We start from the raw sequence: 22,129 nt of genomic DNA, 5'->3' as shown, positions 1-22,129 counted from the left end.
TGGCAGAGTGCCATCTCCGGGTTGGGGAAGAGATCCTAACTCAAATGGAGGAGTTCAAGTAACTCGGGGTCTTGTTCACGAGTGAGGGAAGACTGGATCGTGAGATCAAAAGGCGGATTGGTGCGACGTCTGCAGTGATGCAGACCCTGTATCGATCCGTTGTGGTGAAGAAGGAGCTGAGCCGGAAGGCAAAGCTCTCAATATACTGGTCGATCTGCGTTCTCATCCTCACCTATGGTCATGAACTTTGGGTTATGACCGAAAGGACAAGATCACTGTTACAAGCGGCCGAAATGAGTTTCCTCCGTTGGGTGGCGGGGCTCTCCCTTAGAGATAGGGTGAGAAGCTCTGTCATCCGGGAGGAGCTCAAAGTAAAGCCGCTGCTCCTCCACATCGAGAGGAGTCAGATGAGGTGGTTCGGGCATCTAGTCAGAAGACCCCCCAAACCCCACCCTGAGGGAGGTGTTTAGGGCACGTAGGAGACCACGTTGGTTTTCACTTCACAGGTGTCATAGTGTTGATGCCTTCAGTGACAATCTACAATGTAAATAGTCATGAAAATAAAGAAAATGCATTGAAATGAGAAGGTGTGTCCAAACCTTTGGCCTGTACTTTATGTATGTATATGTATATATGTATATGTAGAGTATGTATGTATGTACTGTATATGTATGTATGTACAGTATTTTTCAGACTACAAGTCGCAGTTTTTTTCATAGTTTAGCCGGGGGTGCGACTTATACTCAGGAGCGACTTATGTGTGAAATTATTAACACATTACTGTAAAATATCAAATAATATTATTTAGCTCATTCACGTAAGAGACTAGACGTATAAGATTTCATCGGATTTAGCGATTAGGAGTGACAGATTGTTTGGTAAACGTATAGCATGTTCTATATGTTATAGTTATTTGAATGACTCTTATCATAATATGTTACATTAACATACCAGGCAAGTTCTCAGTTGGTTATTTATGCGTCATATAACGTACACTTATTCAGCCTGTTGTTCACTATTCTTTATTTATTTTAAATTGCCTTTCAAATGTCTATTCTTGGTGTTGGGTTTTATCAAATAAATGTCCCCAAAAAATGCGACTTATACTCCAGTGCGACTTATATATGTTTGTTTTCCTTCTTTATTATGCATTTTCGGCAGGTGCGACTTATACTCCGGAGCGACTTATACTCTGAAAAATACAGTATATATGTATGTATACATATACATAGATGTATGTGTGTATATATATTGTGTATATATATATATAATGTATATATGTGTGTATATATATATATATATATATATATATATATATATATATATATATATATATATATATAATGTATATATGTGTGTGTGTATATATATATATATATATATATATATATATATATATATATATACATATGTCTTAATAAGGTTATCCAAAAAATAGTGCTCGATACCGTAGTAGAGCGCAATATATGTATGTGTGGGGAAAAAAAAAAAAAAAAATACATATATATATACATATATGTTTTTTTTAATGTTATTTTTTGGTGTTGAAAGGCAATAACTAAATATAGAAAATGCTTTGATTGAAGAAAAATGAAGTTCCCCAATAAATAGAAACAAAAAAAACGACCAAAACGAAAGTATTTTCGTATTCCGACACCAGAAGTTTTTATTTTCAAAGTAAAAGCGGGGATACTACACTTACCATGTGTTCTGGCTAACCGTAGATGGAGCTCTACACAGAAATAGTTTATTACATGGCACAAAAAGGATTTACATATCCAGATACTGTAAGAAAATCTGTACTATGTATGATATACGAAAAAACAAAAATGAAGGCGGAAATGGACTTGTTCAGGCGCCATTGTGCAGATTTTCTTACAGGCCAGTCCGCGGTTCTGTCATTAAAATTGCTACTACCTGTTCCTGTGTCGGAATATGAAAACAAATCCGTTTTTGGTCAGGTTTTTTTCAGTTTCTGTTGATATGTGCGTAGAGTTTTCTACAGATGTCAGTCCTCTTTGTGCCATGTCTAAAATATGTTCTGTGTTAGCTCCAAAGACGTTTTAGCCAGAGTCACTGGCACACTGTTAAAGTAGTAATTGTCCCCGCTTTTACTTTGAAATTAAAACTTCCGGTGCCTGGAAATAAAAAAATAAAGTCATCCGATCTGGTCAAAAACATTTTTTTGCTTCTATTTACTGGGGATTTTCATTTTTCTTTTTAAAATATAAACGTGAAAATCAAACTGTTTTTAAATGTTTAGTTATTGCTCATTTCAAATGTTTAATGTTTTTTAATTTCCATTCATGAAAAGAAAATGTAATGACCAAATCATACACTGTGTCATGATCCGTGGCCCGGATCATGTTTTGTTATTTTCTGTTAGTTTTGTACTCCCTCAGTTCCTGTTTTGTGTACCCTTGAGCTTGTTTTGGTTGCCATGGTTGCTTATTGTTTTCACCTGCCTCTGATTGGTGTTCGGGACGCTCACCTGTTCCCCGAGCACTAATCAGAGGCATTATTTAAGCCTGCCTTTGCCGGTCAGTCGGCCTGGCTTCTTTGTTTTGCTACACGCAACCTGCTACGTGAGTATTCCTTGTCTTCTAGTCTATTCTAAGTGGTAGCCTTAGCTTCCAGTGCGATCGGCACGTTGTTTCTTCGGCTTGTTTTCGGTTTTCGGTACTTCCTTGAGTTACGAACAATAAATCATGTTCCTACCTTCACGTCCTGTCCGGAGTGGTCCGTTTGCATCCCTGGGGAACGAACCTCGCAGCAAGCTGCGACGCCCCCCCACACGTAACAGAAAATAACAAAACATGATCCGGGCCACGGATCATGACACACTGACCCTTTTTAGGTGGAATCGATGCAGCTTTTTTTCACGGTTTAAAGGCCTACTGAAACCCACTACTACCGACCACCCAGTCTGATAGTTTATATATCAATGATGAAATCTTAACATTGCAACACATGCCAATACGGCCGGGTTAGTTTACTAAAGTGCAATTTTAAATTTCGCACAAAATATCCTGCTGAAAACGTCTCGGTATGATGACGTCAGCGCGTCACGTCGCGGATTGTAGAGGACATTTTGGGACAGCATGGTGGCCAGCTATTAAGTCGTCTGTTTTCATCGCAAAATTCCACAGTATTCTTGACATCTGTGTTGGTGAATCTTTTGCAATTTGTTCAATGAACAATTGAGACAGCAAAGAAGAAAGCTGTAGGTGGGAAGCGGTGTATTGCGGCCGACTTCAGCAACACAAACACGGCCGGTGTTTCATTGTTTACATTCCCGGTAGATGACAGTCAAGCTTTACCATTGGCCTGTGGAGAACTGGGAAAACAGAGACTCTTACCAGGAGGACTTTGAGTTGGATACGCAGACACGGTACCGTGAGTACGCTTCCAAACATTTGATCGCTTGCCCGTACGTGCGTGCCGCTATGTGCATGTCACGTACGTAACTTTGGGGACTTTGGGGAAATATATGTGCTGTATGAACTTTGGGGAGGTGAACGGTACTTTGGGCTGTGGGATTGAGTGTGTTGTGCAGGTGTTTGAGTTGTATTGGCGGGTTATATGGACGGGAGGGGGGAGGTGTTTGTTATGCGGGATTAATTTGTGGCATATTAAATATAAGCCTGGTTGTGTTGTGGCTAATAGAGTATATATATGTCTTGTGTTTATTTACTGTTTTAGTCATTCCCAGCTGAATATCAGGTCCCACCCGCCTCTCACAGCATCTTCCCTATCTGAATCGCTCCCACTGCCCTCTAGTCCTTCACTCTCACTTTCCTCATCCACGAATCTTTCATCCTGGCTCAAATTAATGGGGAAATCGTCGCTTTCTCGGTCCGAATCGCTCTCGCTGCTGGTGGCCATGATTGTAAACAATGTGCGGATGTGAGGAGCTCCACAACCTGTGACGTCACGCTACTCGTCTGCTACTTCCGGTACAGGCAAGGCTTTTTTATCAACGACCAAAAGTTACGAACTTTATCGTCGATGTTCTCTACTAAATCCTTTCAGCAAAAATATGGCAATATCGCGAAATGATCAAGTGTGACACATAGAATGGACCTGCTATCCCCGTTTAAATAAGAAAATCGCATTTCAGTGGGCCTTTAAGAAAGCGCAGAAAAGACAAAGAACTGTGTAATGACCAAAATTCCCCCCAAAAAGTGCAGCGCCCTTTGCGGTGGACATTTGTGTTTTGCATAATGATGCCATTCATCCCTGCAAAATTTGCAACCCAGACAAAAAAAACAAAAAAATAAACGCAACACAGGAACGCTGCTTCTTTGGATGATACATTGCTTGTGTTTGTCTTTGCAAAGCTAAACGTACTCGCTGCAAAGTTGGCGCTTTGACAGTACTTGAAGTTTATTGCAGTTCCGTGCGGCTGCACCTCAGTGTATCACACGGGAACATTGTCACACCTGTGGGTGTGTAGGTGTGACTGAGGAAAAAAGGGGTAGCGCGAAGGGGGCGGGGTTGAGGGGAAACCAACAAAGTGTTGATAAAGGTGTGTTAATTCCCCCCTCTTGATGACGCACAAAAGGGGCCTGGTGAAATGTCCCAGTTGCCCGTTGGCATGTGAGATCGGGGAGTGCGCGTTGAAAGGTTTGTTTTATCACAGCTGGTCCCAAGGGTATGTTTGGTAGTCCGCTTGACTCGTGTGCCTGTTTCACATGTGAACGGCGAAGATGGCTGAAAGCTGTGCGACCCGGGTCACAATGTCAACCAAACGCACCGAGAGCAGTGGACGAGTCATTTTATTGATTTATTTTTTTCATGGGCTGTTAAACTTTGGGGTCCTTCAGGCATATTTTCTGGCAGCTGCTCTGTTGCTATAGCGCGGATGAATTGCAGGGAAACGGGACCTTGGATCTAATTGTTGTGTTTGCTTGTTCCTGTTTCCTGGGCTCCATCTATTCCCTGGTTGCTGTCACACAATTACTTAAGCATCACAGCTGCAGATGTCTTTGTCTCTAATTATCCTGTGTCGAACCAGTCAGGCAATCCATTTGAGCCATCCACCAAAATTTACCTCTTCATTATCGTCATTACTCTCCCCACCAGACGTGCAAATTGATTCACTCAGAGTATATTTTTACTACATCAGGCTTTTATATGGTCAGTATAGTTTTATGCACGTGTCCTTCTCTGTCGTCAGAGTCTTATTTTTGCGCCTATAAATCAAACGGCGGCTTTTACCTTGAACGGAAGTCCGTGTGTTTTATGTTGGCCATGTTTCACGCTCCCAAGAACTATAACGTTTTTATTTTTTTATTTTTTATTTTATTATTATTATTTTTATATTATTATTATTATTATTATATTTTTTATTTTATTTTATTTTATTTCATTTTTTATTATTATTATTTATTTTATTTATTTTATTTATTTTATTTATTTTATTTATTTTATTTATTTTATTTATTTTATTTTATTTATTTATTTTTTATTTTTTTTTATTATGTTTATTTTTTATTTTACTTTAACGTTTTTATTTTTATTATTTATTTATATTATATTATATTTATTTATTATATATTTATTTATTATCCAAGTAATAGACGGTATTTGTCAGGGGTGTGAATCTTTGGGCACCAAACGACTCGATCCGATTCCGATTCCTGGGGAGTGACGATTCGATTCGGAACCAATTCTTGATTCCACAATATTCTCGATTCTCACAATGTATTATTTGGTATAATAGTTGTAATGAGAGGTTTTAAAAACAAGTAACAGGCTAGAAAAGCCTTTTCGAGTTGCATGGAGATCACCTTAAATGTCTTTTTAAATATTGATTCTTATAAAAAAAATTACAAAAAATATTTTTTAAAATTCTTTATTGATTTAGAATCGGGAAAAATAACTTTTTTGCACCCCTGATATTAATTCACCAAGTACATATTGCTGTCAGACTAGAACAGCGGTCCCCAAGTAATATAATATAATTTTTTTGTAATTTAATTTTTTTTTTAAGTTTGTCCTCTCTAATCCATTTATACCAGCTCAGTGGCCTTGTGGTTTGAGTGTCCGCCCTGAGATCTGCAGGTCGCGAGTTGAAACCCCGGCCGAGTCATACCAAAGGCTATAAAAACGGGACCCATTACCTCCCTGCTTGGCATTTAGCATCAAGGGTTGGACTTGGGGGTTTAATCACCAAAATGATTCCTGAGCATGGCCACCGCTGCTGCTCACCTCCCAGAGGGTGGAACGTCACCAAACCTAGTGTGTGTGTGACTTTAACTTTATCTTTAACTTGTTACTCTCGGTGTCTCCTTGCCGCTCAGGCAAATCATATTGTCTAAAAATACATTTTCCCATCGATAATGTGACATCATCATACTCGCGCGTGGCAAGTGCGCGCTCTTTCAGTCAATTAGTCCACGAGGAATATATATATATATATATATATATATACATATATATATATATATATATATATATATATATATATATATATATATATATATATATATTAGGGCTGCAACTAACGATTAATTTGATAATCGATTAATCTGTCGATTATTACTTCGATTAATAATCGGATAAAAGAGACAAACTACATTTGTATCCTTTCCAGTATTTTATTGAAATAAAACAGCATACTGGCACCATGTTCTGGACATTGGGGGTGCAGCATACATCAATAATAACACAGAAATGTAACTCATCCGTTACGTTTATTTCCAAATTGGTAACCGTGCGTTTTCTCTCTCAAAACGGAGTCAAATGTGCCGAAGACACATTATCAACCCCGCGTTGCAACAAAGGCATAACGTTAACGTTACTCACAAAAAAGCTGAACTCATGAATGCCTGTTGCCACTATGGACTTAAAAAGTTACGTACCGTGAGTTCTTCCCTTCATCCATGGCTCCAACATGTTTCCTTTTCAGGTGCTCCTGAAGCAATGTACTTCCGTGCCATTTTGCAGGAAACGCTCTTCTTTGAAGTATTTAAAGTGAAGTGTCCCCACACTTTTGACGACTTAGGTCGTACACTTTTCTCCATTGAAGCAATAACCTCAAGATGTTTCTCCGCTAAACTATCCATATTGTTTTCCTGCGCCATTTTTCAAATGTTTCCAGACGGCGTCGTCAATTGAGCTGTACATGACACATCATTGGCTTGCCTACCTCCACCTCATGAGACGTAGCCTCAGCGCCACCCTGGCGCTGCTTTGTACGGTTTGTGTACTATTTTGATTATTGTTTCTCAGCTGTTTGTCAATGTTGCAGTTTATAAATAAAGGTTTATAAAAAAATAAAAAAATAAAAATAATAATAAAAAGCCTCCGCGCATGCGCATAGCATAGTTCCAACAAATCGATGACTAAATTAGTCGGCAACTATTTTGATAATCGACTTTAATCGATTTAATCTTGTTGCAGCTCTAATATATATATATATATATATATATATATATATATATTAGGGATGTCTGATAATATCGGACTGTCGATATTATCGGCCGATAAATGCTTTAAAATGTAATATCGGAAATTATCGGTATCGGTTTCAAAAAGTTAAATTTATGCCTTTTTAAAACGCCGCTGTGTTCACGGACGTAGGGAGAAGTACAGAGTGCCAATAAACCTTAAAGGCACTGCCTTTGCGTGCCGGCCCAATCACACAATATCTACGGATTTTCACACACACACGTGAATGCAATCCATACTTGGTCAACAGCCATACAGGTCACACTGAGGGTGCCCGTATAAACAACTTTAACACTGGTACAAATATGCGCCACACTGTGAACCCACACCAAACAAGAATGACAAACACATTTCGGGAGAACATCCGCACCGTAACACAACATAAACACAACAGAACAAATACCCAGAACCCCTTGCAGCACTAACTCTTCCGGGACGCTACAATGCTCACCCCTTGCTACCCCATACCCCCCTACCTCAACCCCGCCCACCTCAACCTCCTCATGCTCTCTCAGGGAGAGCATGTCCCAAATTCCAAGCTGCTGTTTTGAGGCATGTTAACAAAAATAATGCACTTTGTGACTTCAATAATAAATATGGCAGTGCCATGTTGGCATTTTTTTCCATAACTTGAGTTGATTTATTTTGGAAAACCTTGTTACATTGTTTAATGCATCCAGCGGGGCATCACAACAAAATTAGGCATAGTAATGTGTTAATTCCAGGACTGTATATATCGGTATCGGTTGATATCGGAATCGGTAGTTAAGAGTTGGACAATATCGGAATATCGGATATCGGCAAAAAAGCCATTATCGGACATCTCTAATTGCAATGTAATATATGTAACACATACATAAAACTTAATTTAACACTTAATTTAGGCCAAAATCATTTACCTATTTAAATATATTCAAATAGGTGTATTCTGTAGGATTCTCACCCCAGTCACAATTGTGTTGTGATTGACTAACGACCAGTCCATGTGTCAGCTGGGATAGGCTCCAGGATCCCTGTAACCTAAAACAAAATAAGTGGTAGAAAATGAAGGAGTGGGTGAGGATGTTGTTATATAAACTTTTATAAATCCTTAGCACTTTTTGGGGAGTAATTTCCTCAGTGTGTCTGTCTGACTTCCTGCTCCTGTCAGCCGTCTGTGGGTTGACGATTGACGATTCAAGGCAGCAGAAAAGAAGAAATTGAATTTGAGGCACTGGCATATCCTCCTAAGAACCAGCGTCCACTGCAGTGGACATTTCTGTTTTGCATACAGAGCTATGGAAGAAAACATAGACCAAAAAAAAACAAATGTCCAATGCAGAGGACGCTGGTTCTCAGGAGGATATGCAACATTTATATTTTGGTAAAATATAACAGGAGATTTCATTTGAGAACTGAATAACAAGGTAGTGATGTGCGATACCACTGATTTTCTTTCCGATCCTGTACTGAGTAAAAGTCAGACTGGCATTGGTGATATCGATCCGATTTCGATATTTTGTGCAAATGTACTTAATGTGTTTGATTGACTGATTGATTGAAACTTTTATTAGTAGATTGCACAGTACAGTACATATTCCGTACAATTGACCACTAAATGGTAACACCCGAATAAGTTTTTCAACTTGTTTAAGTCGGGGTCCACGTTAATCAATTCATGGTAATCTAATGTGTCTAATGAAGTTTAAAAAGTAGTGTATTTCAAATGTTGCTGCTCTTGGGGGATCATCTTAAAACGATATAAAACCACCAATTGCGTTTCATTTAGACAAGATCTCAGATATTAGTTACTTTACACTGTGTTCCTGTTGATGATATACTTAAGTTAAAGTTAAAGTACCAATGATTGTCACACACACACTAGGTGTGGCGAAATTATTCTCTGCATTTGACCCATCACCCTTGATCACCCACTGGGAGGTGAGGGGAGCAGTGGGCAGCAGCGGTGGTCGCGCCCGGGAATAATTTTTGGTGATTTAACCCCCAATTCCAACCCTTGATACTGAGTGCCAAGTAGGGACGTAATGGGTCGCATTTTTATAGTCTTTGGTATGACTCGGCCGGGATTTGAACTCACAACCTACCGTTCTCAGGACATCACAGTTGTCAAACTCAAGCGTCCTTTTATGTGGTCTCCCATATCATTTTATCGTAGTCCACCACATTATTGTAATGTGCCGCACCATATCGTTTTATTGTAGTCAGCCACATTATTTTATTGTGGCCCACCATTTAATTTTAAAGTCGCCCGTCCCATTACTTTTGTCGCCAGACACATTTTTTAATGTGGCCTGCCAAATGATTTCATCTGGCCCACCACTTCATTTATGTGGCCTTCCATCCATCCATTTTCTACCGCTTGTCCCTTTCGGGGTCGCGGAGGGTGGGGGGGGGGCTATCTCAGCTGCATTTGGGCGGAAGGCGGGGTACACCCTGGACAAGTCACCACCTCATCGCAGGGCCAACACAGATAGACAACATTCACAAATAAAATTTAAAAAACACTTTCTAGGAAAGCGATTTGTTGTTTTAATTTTGACAAAAGAATGTTGCACATGTTTTACACTTCAACATTATCTATTTTTTCTTTTTGGCTATCAAAAATAAACACTTACAAAACTTTAGATTTGTTTTCCCCCATGTATTAGCCGAAAATATATACATTGTGAAATTAGTTATTTAAACATGATTTTCCAAACATTTATTTACATACATTAATTGTTTCCAAACGGTGCCTGTAACGCGGCAGTAAAACGGCAGATCAAACAAAACAGAAGTCATCGTCATGGACCCACTAGCTGTGGAAGCTCGCTCTCCAATCCATTCATTAGTCTTATTAATTTCTACAAATATAGATCTATTACTTAAATAACTACTTAACCACTGTTGTGAAACACCTCTCATGCCATAGTTTTGGAATAAGGCCGTAACATAACAAAATACAACTTACCACAATGTGTTTTTGTCTAATTGGAAGTGGAATTATTGTAGGCCTAAACTTCAACTGAGACAGAGGATGGTATAAATGTTTGTTTTCATAGTTTTTAAGTAAACATTAAGACACGTCATGTCACTTTTTACAGTGTGGGGCTGACAGGTCGGTCATGTGACTACCAGGCACCGTTTGATAGGTGAATTAGAGTCAGAGTTCACCAGTGCTTACCTCTGATTGGTGGAACAGAGTCACGTGACCGTGCCGGCTGGAAGAAGTCTCTGTAACGGCCAATAAGTTTCTTTGCAAGCTGTAATCAATATATTATCAATAAACGCAGCGATCTGAATTAAACTCAATAACAAAGTAAACACATTATTAAAATAAAATACAATATGTAACAATATATAAACACATTGTGCACGGCAAGTCACACAAACTAACTCAATAACTCCACGGATACGTTTTGGTGAATTTACTGAGGAATTTATGTAAATTGCAAATGTGTTTGCATATTATCAAATTCTAACGAAACCAGCGTGATTACATTACGATAGCATGTGCAAATGTGCATGAAAACACCCCTAGAGACATCACACATGGGACGGTTTTGTACGTATGAATTGTTTTATTTATATCGTTAAGACTGAAGCAAGTGATGAACGTAGAATTCCTACGAGTAGAGCCGCTATGGACGGCTGGAGGACGGAACGGCACTTCTACTTCCGGTTGAAAGTTCTAAACAGAAGGGCAATGCGGCACCTGCGATGCGCGAACTCGTCAAAAAGATAGCGCCATAGCACAAATAATATATTTTTTTTTTACTTTCAGCGAAGAAAAATCCAGAAGTTAGCAACACTGTTTTATAAGTGTAAAAAAGAAGTAGCGGCTTACAGTGCAGAATTTACGGTAAATATCTGCGTGTCATGTTGATTTACGATTACATTGTAAATTATTCATTAATCTGTAAAAAAAAATATATAATAAAACAGTTGCCTTTGCAAATTGTGTAACAAGGCTAATATATATTTATATTCATATATTATTCACTGTCACATGTGGCCCTCTGGGGGCTGCCATAAATGTGATGTGGCCCTCAATAAAAATGAGTTACCTATCTCAAATACCATATTTTCCGGACCATAGGGTGCACCATATTATAAGGTGCACTGCCGATGAATAGTCTACTTTTGATCTGTTTTCATATATTAGGCGCACCGGATTATAGGACGCATTAAAGGAGTCATATTATTGTAATTTTTTGTTCTAAATGTAAAACACTTCCTTGTGGTCTACATAACATGTAATGGTGGTGCTTTGGTCAAAATGTTGCATAGATTATGTTTTACAGATCATCTTCAAGCCGCTTTCTGACAGTCGCTTCCGGGTGCGCCGTTTTGTGGGCGGTCTTATTTACGTGGCTCACCTTCGACAGCGTCTTTTCCCCGTCATCTTTGTTGTAGCGGTGTAGCGTGCAAGGACGGGAGTGGAAGAAGTGTCAAAAGATGGAGCTAACTGTTCTAATGACATTCAGACTTTACTTAAATCAAGAACGAAGCAGCATCTCCTCATCCGGAAACAACCACACCGGAAATGTGTCCCGTGAAAAACCGTCCGACCGGAACTCTAATAACTAAAGTTCCTTGGGTGAATAATTTAAACTCACTACACCAGTATGTTTTAGCGCTTTCATGGTGAGTTTACTGACTGATATAAGTAAGAACTTTACACTACTTTATATTAGAAATGGCAACAGCGGAGGATGAATGTCACATAAGAAGATAGAGAAAAAGAAGAAGCTTATCAACTATGCCGTCGCCACGGACTACAAAGGAGGAATTTTTCAGGATTTATGCAGGTCCCAAATACAGATCAGCAGGTACCAGAAGGTAAGAAAATTTGCTTTTGCATAATATTGCGAAACAAAACGCCACATAATATGTCTTATACACACACCATAATAATACTCGTATGTTTAATGTGCCAACAATACATCAGGCGGTGCGGCTTCATAGATTTCCAAAGTCGTACTGAAACATTTTGATAGATTTTTGAGCGCCGTATGTCATGTTCTATATTTTCAACGGAACACTTAAACTGTTGGCGTTGTTTACTTGAGACTTATAGTGGCAATATAAAAAGTACACTTATCTCTTATGTTTGATTGCCATCTACTGGTCACACTTATCATTACACCATCTACCAGATAAAATAGCTTTGAGGTGGGTAAGCTCAACCAAATGAATTCCTTTCATTAGGTGCACCGCGTTATAAGGCGCACTGTCGAGTTTTGAGAATTTGTTTTTATTTTTTAAGTGCGCCTTATAGCAAATACGGTAACCTAAGTATCAAAAGTATCTATATTTTTGCTTGAGATTTGATCAGTGGCGTGTCGTCAGGGCCAGCAAGGCATTCTCTGTTGGACTAACATAACCAGAAATGATGATCATAATTAAAGATAAAATTAGTTTTTAATTTATTTTCCCTAAATATATACACTTATTCATACTCTCTTCATGTCATATTATGCATGTTCTAGTGCTGTTGTTTTTAGTTTTAGTTTGTATCCAATCAGAATTCAGCTAGCTTATGTTGCCATGCTGTACCAAATCTGCAAGACGCCTTCAGAATCACCAATGTGGGCGTCCGTGCACTGTAAGTGAACGGGGACATACAGGTGATAGACAGTTGCGATAGCCAATCAGATCACGAGTTGTTGTCAGTAAGGCCTTCTAAATGGCCTCACGTTGAACGTGACTGTAGAGGTTGCCCTCTAATGGGTTCTTCAGACCACCACACACTGCTAGGAGAGCCAGGAATTCCGGGTATAACACTGTTTTATTTTCCTATAATAGTGCAAAGTCTTTTGCTTTCCTGCAAACTGTCTTTCTCTCTTGCGTCCGCTCAGCAGCACCTCCAACTCCAACTACTCGTCTCATCACGGCTGCTGCTAATAAAGGCGACAGGTGATTAGATAACAAGGCCCACCGGGGCCATCTACGCACCTGTCGCTGTCTTCGAGGCCGGTCCTGGCACACCCCGTTCCGCGGCAGGCCAGCAGGCCACACCCCCCTCCACAGTGATATTTACGCATCCTGTGATTGGATACTCATCGGGACCGTTAGCGGATTAATTTGAGAACACGTAGAGCTGAGAGACAGTTGCGATAGCCAATCAGATCGCAAGCTGTTGACAGGAGCTGTTCTGTTACAACTAAAAGTTGTAAACTCTTGTTAAAGTGTGGCATGCTTGTCATTTAATTAACATTGTTGCATGTTTATTTGTCGCCATCATGTGGCCAGGGCAGTTAATATATCTTTAAAAAGTGTGTACTATGAATCAAACTTTGTTGACCGGAAGTTGCATAAGCCAAGCAGAGAAATGTACGGTATATGTTTTAATTGCTGATGCGTTTTTACTAGATTTTTAAATGCGCCAGAAAAGCCCCGTTTTGTATACGGTTGATGTGTTTCAATGTCCAGTAGGGTGTAAATGTGTTCCTGTATAGTATTTCTCCAGCAATGGTCATGTGGTGACATCAATTATGGTATTTTGAGAGGTAATCATTGAAGTCGGAGATAATTATACTGCAAAAAGTCAGTGTTTAAAAACAAGAAAAAAAAGACAAAACTTAGGGGTATTTTACTTGAACTAAGCAAAATTATCTGCCAATAGAACAAGAAAATGTGGCTTTTCAAGACTTTCCAAAACTAGTCAAATTAGCTAACCTCAATGAACCCAAAAATACCTTAAAATAAGTATTTTCTCACTAATAACAAGTGCACTTTTCTTGGTAGAAAAAACAAATACGAGACCTTTTTTCTCAATATGTTGAAAAATATCTTTAAATTAAGTAAATGCTAGTGCCATTATCTTGACATAATGATATGCACTCGGCATTACATTTCTTGCATTTTTCCATGGATAACATGACATCATCGCGCCAAGTGCGGGCTCTTTCAGTCAATTATTGCGCAAGGAATATATATATATATATATATATATATATATTGCGCAAGGAATATTTATATATATATATAGATATATATATATTTACAGTATATATACGTATATATATTTACGGCCCGGCCCCCGACCCAAATTTTTTTTATTGTAATTTGGAAGAATTTATCTGAATGTGCATGAACTATTTCTGTTCAAAATTGTTTGAATGTCACATGTTAAATGTTCAAATATTAACTGTCAGTTTACTGTACTGTGCCAACTGTACTACTATATGAGTACGTATATTATATTGTTTAATTGAAAATAAAACAGCAAAGTCCATTTGGCTGTCACCTGTTTTAATTATGAGACACAATTGTGTCAAAGTCATGATTTCTTTGTTCATGCTTGAAATAAGAAATTATTACTTTGAAAAAGCAGTTTTATACTTGTGAGTGTTGATGACACAGCTTTTGCAACAGTTGATATTCTAGTTTCAAGCATGTTTTATTCAATATAGGTCATAAAATCTCAGCAACAAGCTGTAATATCTTACTGAGATCATTTAGGACCAAAACACTTAAAACAAGTAAAACACTCTAACATAAAATCTGCTGAGTGAGAAGAAGTATTTTATCAGACAGAAAATAAGCAACTATCACCCTTATTTGAGATATTAAATCTTACTTAGATTTTGAGTTTTAGGTGGGAAACGCACGGCCCGCCACTGGATTTGATATTTGAGCAAAAACATCTGGTACCAGTGAAATCGATATAATACCGATACCACCGATACCAGGGGTCCAGTATTGTGGTAGCATTACCGATACCAGATCTTTCTGCTAAATATCGACAATATATCAATATCGATCCGCACATCACTAAACAGGTGGCATAGGAGTGCATTTGTTTCTGTCTACTTTCTGATAACCTTGGCAAAGATTGAGCATGCTATGTTTTCACACATTTCAGTAATTTCCTCTTTTTGCGGGGGACATCAATTTGTCAGCACAGTTATCGTTTTGGTCCAAAACATGCTAATTGTAGGTCTACGGACGAATGGCTCTTTTGGCACAACTGCAAGAGAGATGACAATGAAATTGCCAACATCAAAGCTACAAACACGGAGGGGAGGTCCTCTATGGATGGGAGGAGAAATGGGCGGTGCTTGCTGCGACACCAGCCAATGAGAGAGCGAGGACAGGGGGCTTAGAGGACAGCGAGGAGGGAGCAGAGCAGCAGCAGTCAGAGAGAGAGAGAGGCAGGACAGCATGTCAGGAGAGGAGGCGAGCTGAAGGAAGAGAAGGTAGAGAGATGCAGACCGTCTGCTGCAAAACTCTTCACGCTGTCATCAAACAACATGAGACGGAGGCAGTGAAGCATTGCTGGAGCCAGGGATGCAGATAGTTCACCTTGGGCTAGAGTCAAGGGCCAACCGGGGTGGGGGCAACCTGGACACTACCATCTTCTCAGAGCAACGTCGGATCTGACAAAGGAGACTTTTCTCTAAGATTGAAGAACTTCCGCAGCTCGCACTGGATCCCCGGAAGCCCGCCGCCAAGCCACTCCTGGCACCGGGGAGTCCCGGGACCAGCCTGACCTTGGACCGGTTGTCACCCGAACCCATCCTGGAGGCACCCGCCATGTCTCAGACAGCGGGGGGGCGACTGCACAGCAAAAAAGCCGGCATCCGCGCCGCGGTGATCCTGATCGGACTCCTGCACAAGTCGCGTAAGGCCAAGGAGAAGGAGAGAGAGGAGAGCGAAGGGTGGGTGAAGTTCATTGTCTGATAAGGACTTAGGGTTTTGGATGTCTGCCAAACCATAACAAGCTCTTCAACTTTATCAGTTGTAGGGATGGCATTGTTGATTGGGTTTGCATGTGCTGGTTTATTGCAGGTCGTCTTTGTATTTACCTGTGCCTCGTGCACACTTTTCTACTGTATTTGGGTCAGTAGAAACATGGAAAAAGGGGTAGATAGGAACACATGATTATTCTGAGTGAAAGGAGGAAAGACAGTAGCCGATCAGTACAAAGTAGGACAAAGCAAAAAAAAACGTGTAAAGAGGCTTTAAGTGAGTGAAAGAGGATTGTGGCGCATGAAAGGTGAAAGTGAAGCGCAGTCCATCCGTGTGTATGCCGTTCTAAACAGCTGTTGCCGTGCTCAAGCATCATGAGTGGACACTTGTTGAAGGCTAGGCTGGACCGATTGGCGGTTTTGTCTCCGCTTGTTTCTGCACACCCACTCGGATGTTAGTAGAGTACAAGTGTGCTCTGCAAAAGTACCAGCTGGTCTTATGATACACGATTAAAAAAAAAAGCTCAGGAGACAGCATGCCACTGCTACTAGCAGCATACTTGCCAACCTTGAGACCTCCGAATTCGGGAGATGGGGGGGTGTTGAGGTGGGGTAGCGGGGGGTGTATATATTTTCAAGTATTTCTTATATATATGTGTATATATATATATACATATAAATAATCCGTTCATGAATGAGTATATCCGTTCGGCCAGCGTGTTCAATGGAGAAGTCCGATCTACAAAATGTGCAGGCAGCATATCCCTTCCCCTTCGAGCTGTCCTGGATGAACTGAAATTATTTTTTCCAATCATTTTGGAACTTGTAACCGTACTTCTTCTTCTTACTCGTCGTCGCCATGTCTCTTCTTCGTTCTTCTGCTTCGTCTCTGTTATGTTTTTGGACATGACTACTTGCCGTAGTTTTGAAGCAATGCGTGATGGGAATCCGGATGTTGTGTGTCAGTGTATTAACGTGCCGGCTGGAATTAACACACGCTGAGAAATAGCTCCGTGCCTGCCTACTTTATGGGTTATAGATAAACCTATGGATAACGGAGACATATATACCGTATTTTTCGGACTATAAGTCGCAGTTTTTTTCATAGTTTGGCCGGGCTCCAGTGCGATTTCTTTTGGTTTTTTCCTTCTTTATTATGCATTTTCGGCAGGTGCGACTTATACTCCGGTGCGATTTATACTCCGAAAAATACGGTAATAGTCTCCTGTTCAGGTGAGTGAGGACGCTAAAGGCAGTGCCTTTAAGGCACGCCCCCAATATTGTTGTCCGGGTGGAAATCGAGAGAAATTCGGGAGAATGGTTGCCCCGGGAGATTTTCGGGAGGGGCAATGAAATTCGGGAGTCTCCCGGGAAAATCGGGAGGGTTGGCAAGTATGACTAGCAGCTATGTTGTGGGTCAGCAACCCGCAACTCTCGGGCTCTTTACTGCCGCCCTAGTGGCTCAAGGGGAAAAAGATGGGTGAACAATATGTTTTGGGTTTTCGTATGTTTTTTGTTTGAGGAAAAACCTTACCAATTGTTAGAAAGCTCACTGTTTTTTTTGTTTGTTTTTTGTTTTTATTATTATTATTATTAAATCAACATAAAAAACAAAAGATACACTTACAATTAGTGCACCAATCCAAAAACCCTCCCTCCCCCATTTACACTCATTCACACAAAAGGGTTGTTTTCTTCTGTTATTAATATTCTGGTTCCTACAATATATATCAATGCTGTCTGCAAGGGATACATGATTGTGTGTACTGCTGATCCACTAATAGTACTAACCTTTAACAGTTAATTTTACTCATTTTTATTAATTACTAGTTTCTATGTAACTGTTTTTATTTTATTTTAGTTTATTTTTTGTTCAAGAATTATGTTTTTTTTTTAAACTAAAGGACACTATTTTCACCAGACCAGGTTGTCAATGAAATTAAATTGTTTAAAGAGTTCTTAAAACCAGGTCCAGTCCAGATTATGTCCAGGTCAGGCTCAGCAACACACACCTTTATTTATGTATACTCAAAATTAGGGAACACAACAACAGAAAGCCCACTGTTTAATGTGTGTGTGTGTATGCTTCACTGATGAGAGTATTTGGTGAACATCGTTTTGTCCTACTAATTTTGGCGGTTCTTGAACTCACCATAGTGTGGACTGTGACGCAACAGTTTGTTTTCATGTAAAATCTTCCACTCCTTTGTCTCATTTTGTCCACCAAAAGTTTCATGCTGTGGTGCGCTTTGTTGATGTTGTTGACTTGTTGCAGTGCCAACCAGGCATATTTGGTCAGTGCATGACTGCAAGCTAATCCATGCCAACATGCTATTTAGGCTCGCTGTATGTACATATTGCATCATTATGCCTCATTTGTAGGTACATTTGAGCTCATTTAATATCCTTTCCTTGTATCCTCTTTGTATATTAATTTAGTTTTGCATGTTTCATGACACATTATCTGTATGTAACATTGGCTGCATTTCGGACAGTTGTTGGTGTGCCATTTTGTTCCAGACCACAGCAAACGTTGCCATGTTGTTCCAGACAACAGCAAATGTTGCCGTGTTGTTCCAGACCACGGCAAGCATTACCTAGCTTGCCAAAGATTGTAATACATACATTAGATGAAGACAGCCTGCAGTTTCCTTTAACTTGGACACACACATCTATACCTTTTGGCCATTAAAAGCCAGTAATTTCCGGGAGTTATCTCACCTTCTGACTAGTCTCTGATTTACTAATAGTTTCTAATGTTGTAAAAATGTGTAGAATAAATATTAAATGTCAAGGAAGATTTGCTTCAGCCTGCGACACATACTCATTCTGATAGTAGGCTATTATAGCTAGACACTTATGTCATGTGTTGCCTTCATTATAAGACTTATATATGGCTTTTAATTTTTTGCGGCTTCAGACGGATTCATTTTTTGTGATTTTGGTCCAATGTGGCTCTTTCAACGTTTTGGGTTGCCGACCCCTGAGCTATGTCAACAGTGACGCTTGTTACGGGCTGGGAACATACCACCTGTTTGAACAGGTAAGATGCTGTAAATGTGTGAGATGGCTGACATGTGACTTTTTTTTCTTTTTTTCTACACATTTACTCTAAATGATGGGTACTTCTATGGGCACCGACTAAATTTTTGTCGGTATTACCGGGATCATGTGAAGTCAAATGGTGCCATATTAAGATACCTTGTCCAGTTGCAGACAAAACATTGGCAGGGAAACAAGCACTCAAACTGCCTCTACATAATGTTGCTTGATGCTAATTCACATTGCATATGCCATATACATGCTATTGGTTAGCATTAGCGATTTTACATGGCGATTTCACCACCTCCAAATTTGGTAATGCAAATTACCACTAAAAATGTGCGTTACAATCAAACGGCTTGGTGTGTATTAAATAGAGATGTATTGATCGGGGCCCATATTTGTATCTGTGATACGTTGAACCCTAACCCAGTGAGATACCCAGTCGATCTTTACTGCAGCTTTGTCCGAGTATTTACATGGCTAAGATTCCTCAAGCAGACACATTTACGTTTCTATATTATTTGTTACATACATGCAGGAGTTGGCTGCATGTCTTGCCAGAACACCGACTCGACTTTGAGACCAAGTTGCGATGAATGCACAGTGCGAAGCCGCTTCTAAATTGCTAATCCTCACCACCACCGCGGAAAATAACCTTAAGTTTCTTCCAAGTATCGTTATCACTGGAGGACTGGAGGAAAAGGAATGGACGAAACAAGAAGCCAACCGCTACCTAGTGTGGTATCAGTGTATAAACGATACTAAAGTTATTAAATCGATTTTTTTTTTTTGTTCTTTTTTCATATTATTACAATTTTTGTTGCTGTTTACAAAGTCAGGGAGTAAGTCTCTGGATACATTAAGGCTTTGAGGGCAAAACCCAACTGATTTAAATAGGAGCCAATAGTAGTTTTTGCTATGATCGGTCATTGTGAACGAGCCTGTGGAAGTCGCTTCCTAGCAGCTCCACTGTAGACACGGCACAAGAGCCAAGCGTGCAGGTTTAACAAAGTTTTAATGTTTGCCACAAGATTTTCAAAAATGTCTTTCCGCATGTCGTGACGTTGCCGTCACTCCCAATCCTCGCTCTCGCTCTGCTCCCGGCTGCTTAGTGTTAAAAGACAACAGATGATTAGATTAACAGGTACCACCTGTGAAATCTAATCACCTGCCCGCTGTGTCTCGCAGTCAGCACATGCCCCGCCCCTGCCCGTTGATACTCGTCTTCAGTACCATGGACAGCGGCGGTGACTTTTCCTCCTACAAGCAGCGCTGACTACACTTTCCCTCCACAGAGCCACTTTATTTTGTTTAAATAAAATGATAGGCAGCATTCAATACCATACATTTGATACATCATCTGGTTTACAACACTCATAGCAAATTATACATTTTACAATTCAAGCTTTGTAAAAAGGTGTTATTGTCTCTTTAGTTACTTGCAATTAAACTCTATCAGTTCTATTATCTATTGTCACAGTATTGGATCAGAACTCGGATCTGACGCCAAAAAATTGGATCGTGATCGGAAGCCAAAAATGTTGATCGGGACATCCATGATAAAAGCACAATACTTACAGTATAGACCAGGGGTCGGCAACCCGCGGCTCCGGAGCCACATGCGGCTCTTTGAGCACTCTGATGCGGCTCAGCAGCTTACTTGCTGAACCCCCCAATTTTCCCGTGAGACTTCCAGATTTCAGTGCTTCTCGCAGAAAAATTATTAATATTCACCGATTTTCACCCTTAAAGCTATTATAAGGGCGTGCCGTGATGGTACAACATTTGACGCCCTCTACAATCTGTATTGACAGCATGCCAGCTTAACACTTGTTATACAATATACATCTTCTGCTTGAACACAGACGTGACAGCAAGGCATACTTGGTCAACAGCCACACAGGTTACACTGACGGTGATCATATAAAACAACTTTAACACTCTTACTAATAATGCGCCACACTTTGAACCAAAACCAAACAAGAATGACAAACACATTTCGGGAGAACATCTGCACCTTAACACAACATAAACACAACAGAACAAACACCCAGAATCCCGTGCAGCCCTGACTCTTCCGGGCTACATTATACACCCCTGCTACCACCAAACCCCGCCCCCACCCCAAGCCTGCTCCCTCACACATCAAACCCCCCCCCCCCCCCCCCCCCCCCCTCTGTGCGTCGGTTGAGGTGGGCGGGGTTTGGTAGCGGGGGTGTATAATGTAGCCCGGAAGAGTTAGGGCTGCATGGGATTCTGGGTATTTGTCCTGTTGTGTTTATGTTGTGTTACGGTGCAGATGTTCTCCCGAAATGTGTTTGTCATTCTTGTTTGGTGTGGGTTCACAGTGTGGCGCTTTATTAGTAAGAGTGTTAAAGTTGCTTTTTATACCGACACCGTCAGTGCAACCTGTGTGGTTGTTGAGCAAGTATGCCTTGCTGTCACCTACGTGAGCAAGCGGAAGTCCCATACAACATGTGTCTGATCAGGCACGCTGGCTGTAGTGGGCGCTATATGCTGTACCATCACGGCACGCATGACGCTGACAATCGCTATTCATTGAAAAACCTGTGTGCCACACCAGCTTAAAAATTCCATATAAAGGTGTGGGCAGCGTGTCTGAGACCCCTGGTTTATACGTAGCACAAAGCAAAAAAAAAATGTATATGCAATGTTATTTCATTTAAAATTTCAAAAAATTTTGCGGCTCCCATTGTTTTCTATAATTTGTGAAACTGGTCAAAATGGCTCTTTGACTGGTAAAGGTTGCCGACCCCTTGTATAGACAATTTGTAGGGCACAACAGAAGACGAGCTTGGCACATTCAGCTTAATATTAAAGACAACACACCACAGTCTATACACGACTGCCATCTAACACTGTGGAATTGCACCTGCATGCAAAGTCTACAATATAATAACCCTAACCCTCATTTTAAAAAATTACATTAAAAA

General features: G+C 40.1%; 1 protein-coding gene across 6 annotated transcripts in view; it reads left to right on the top strand.

Moving 5' to 3' along the window:
• Positions 1 to 22,129, top strand: part of rap1gap2a (RAP1 GTPase activating protein 2a) — a 293,355-nt gene that overhangs the window by 127,116 nt on the left and 144,110 nt on the right. Inside the window, exon 1 of one of the 6 annotated variants that reach the window (XM_061925634.1) lies at positions 15,560 to 16,100. The exons of 4 other annotated variants lie outside the window; for them this stretch is intronic. In XM_061925634.1, coding sequence (XP_061781618.1) covers positions 15,976 to 16,100 — 125 coding nt within the window. In that variant the 5' untranslated portion in view covers positions 15,560 to 15,975. Of the gene's footprint in view, positions 1 to 15,559; positions 16,101 to 22,129 lie in introns of those variants that run through there. One more of the 6 variants, XM_061925635.1, reaches the window with a different exon arrangement.

The sequence above is a fragment of the Nerophis lumbriciformis genome, linkage group LG30, assembly GCF_033978685.3.
Source record: "Nerophis lumbriciformis linkage group LG30, RoL_Nlum_v2.1, whole genome shotgun sequence".
Classification (NCBI taxonomy): Eukaryota; Metazoa; Chordata; class Actinopteri; order Syngnathiformes; family Syngnathidae; genus Nerophis; species Nerophis lumbriciformis.
Note: the sequence above shows the minus strand (reverse complement) of the source record. Positions and strands in the feature narration are given on the sequence as shown.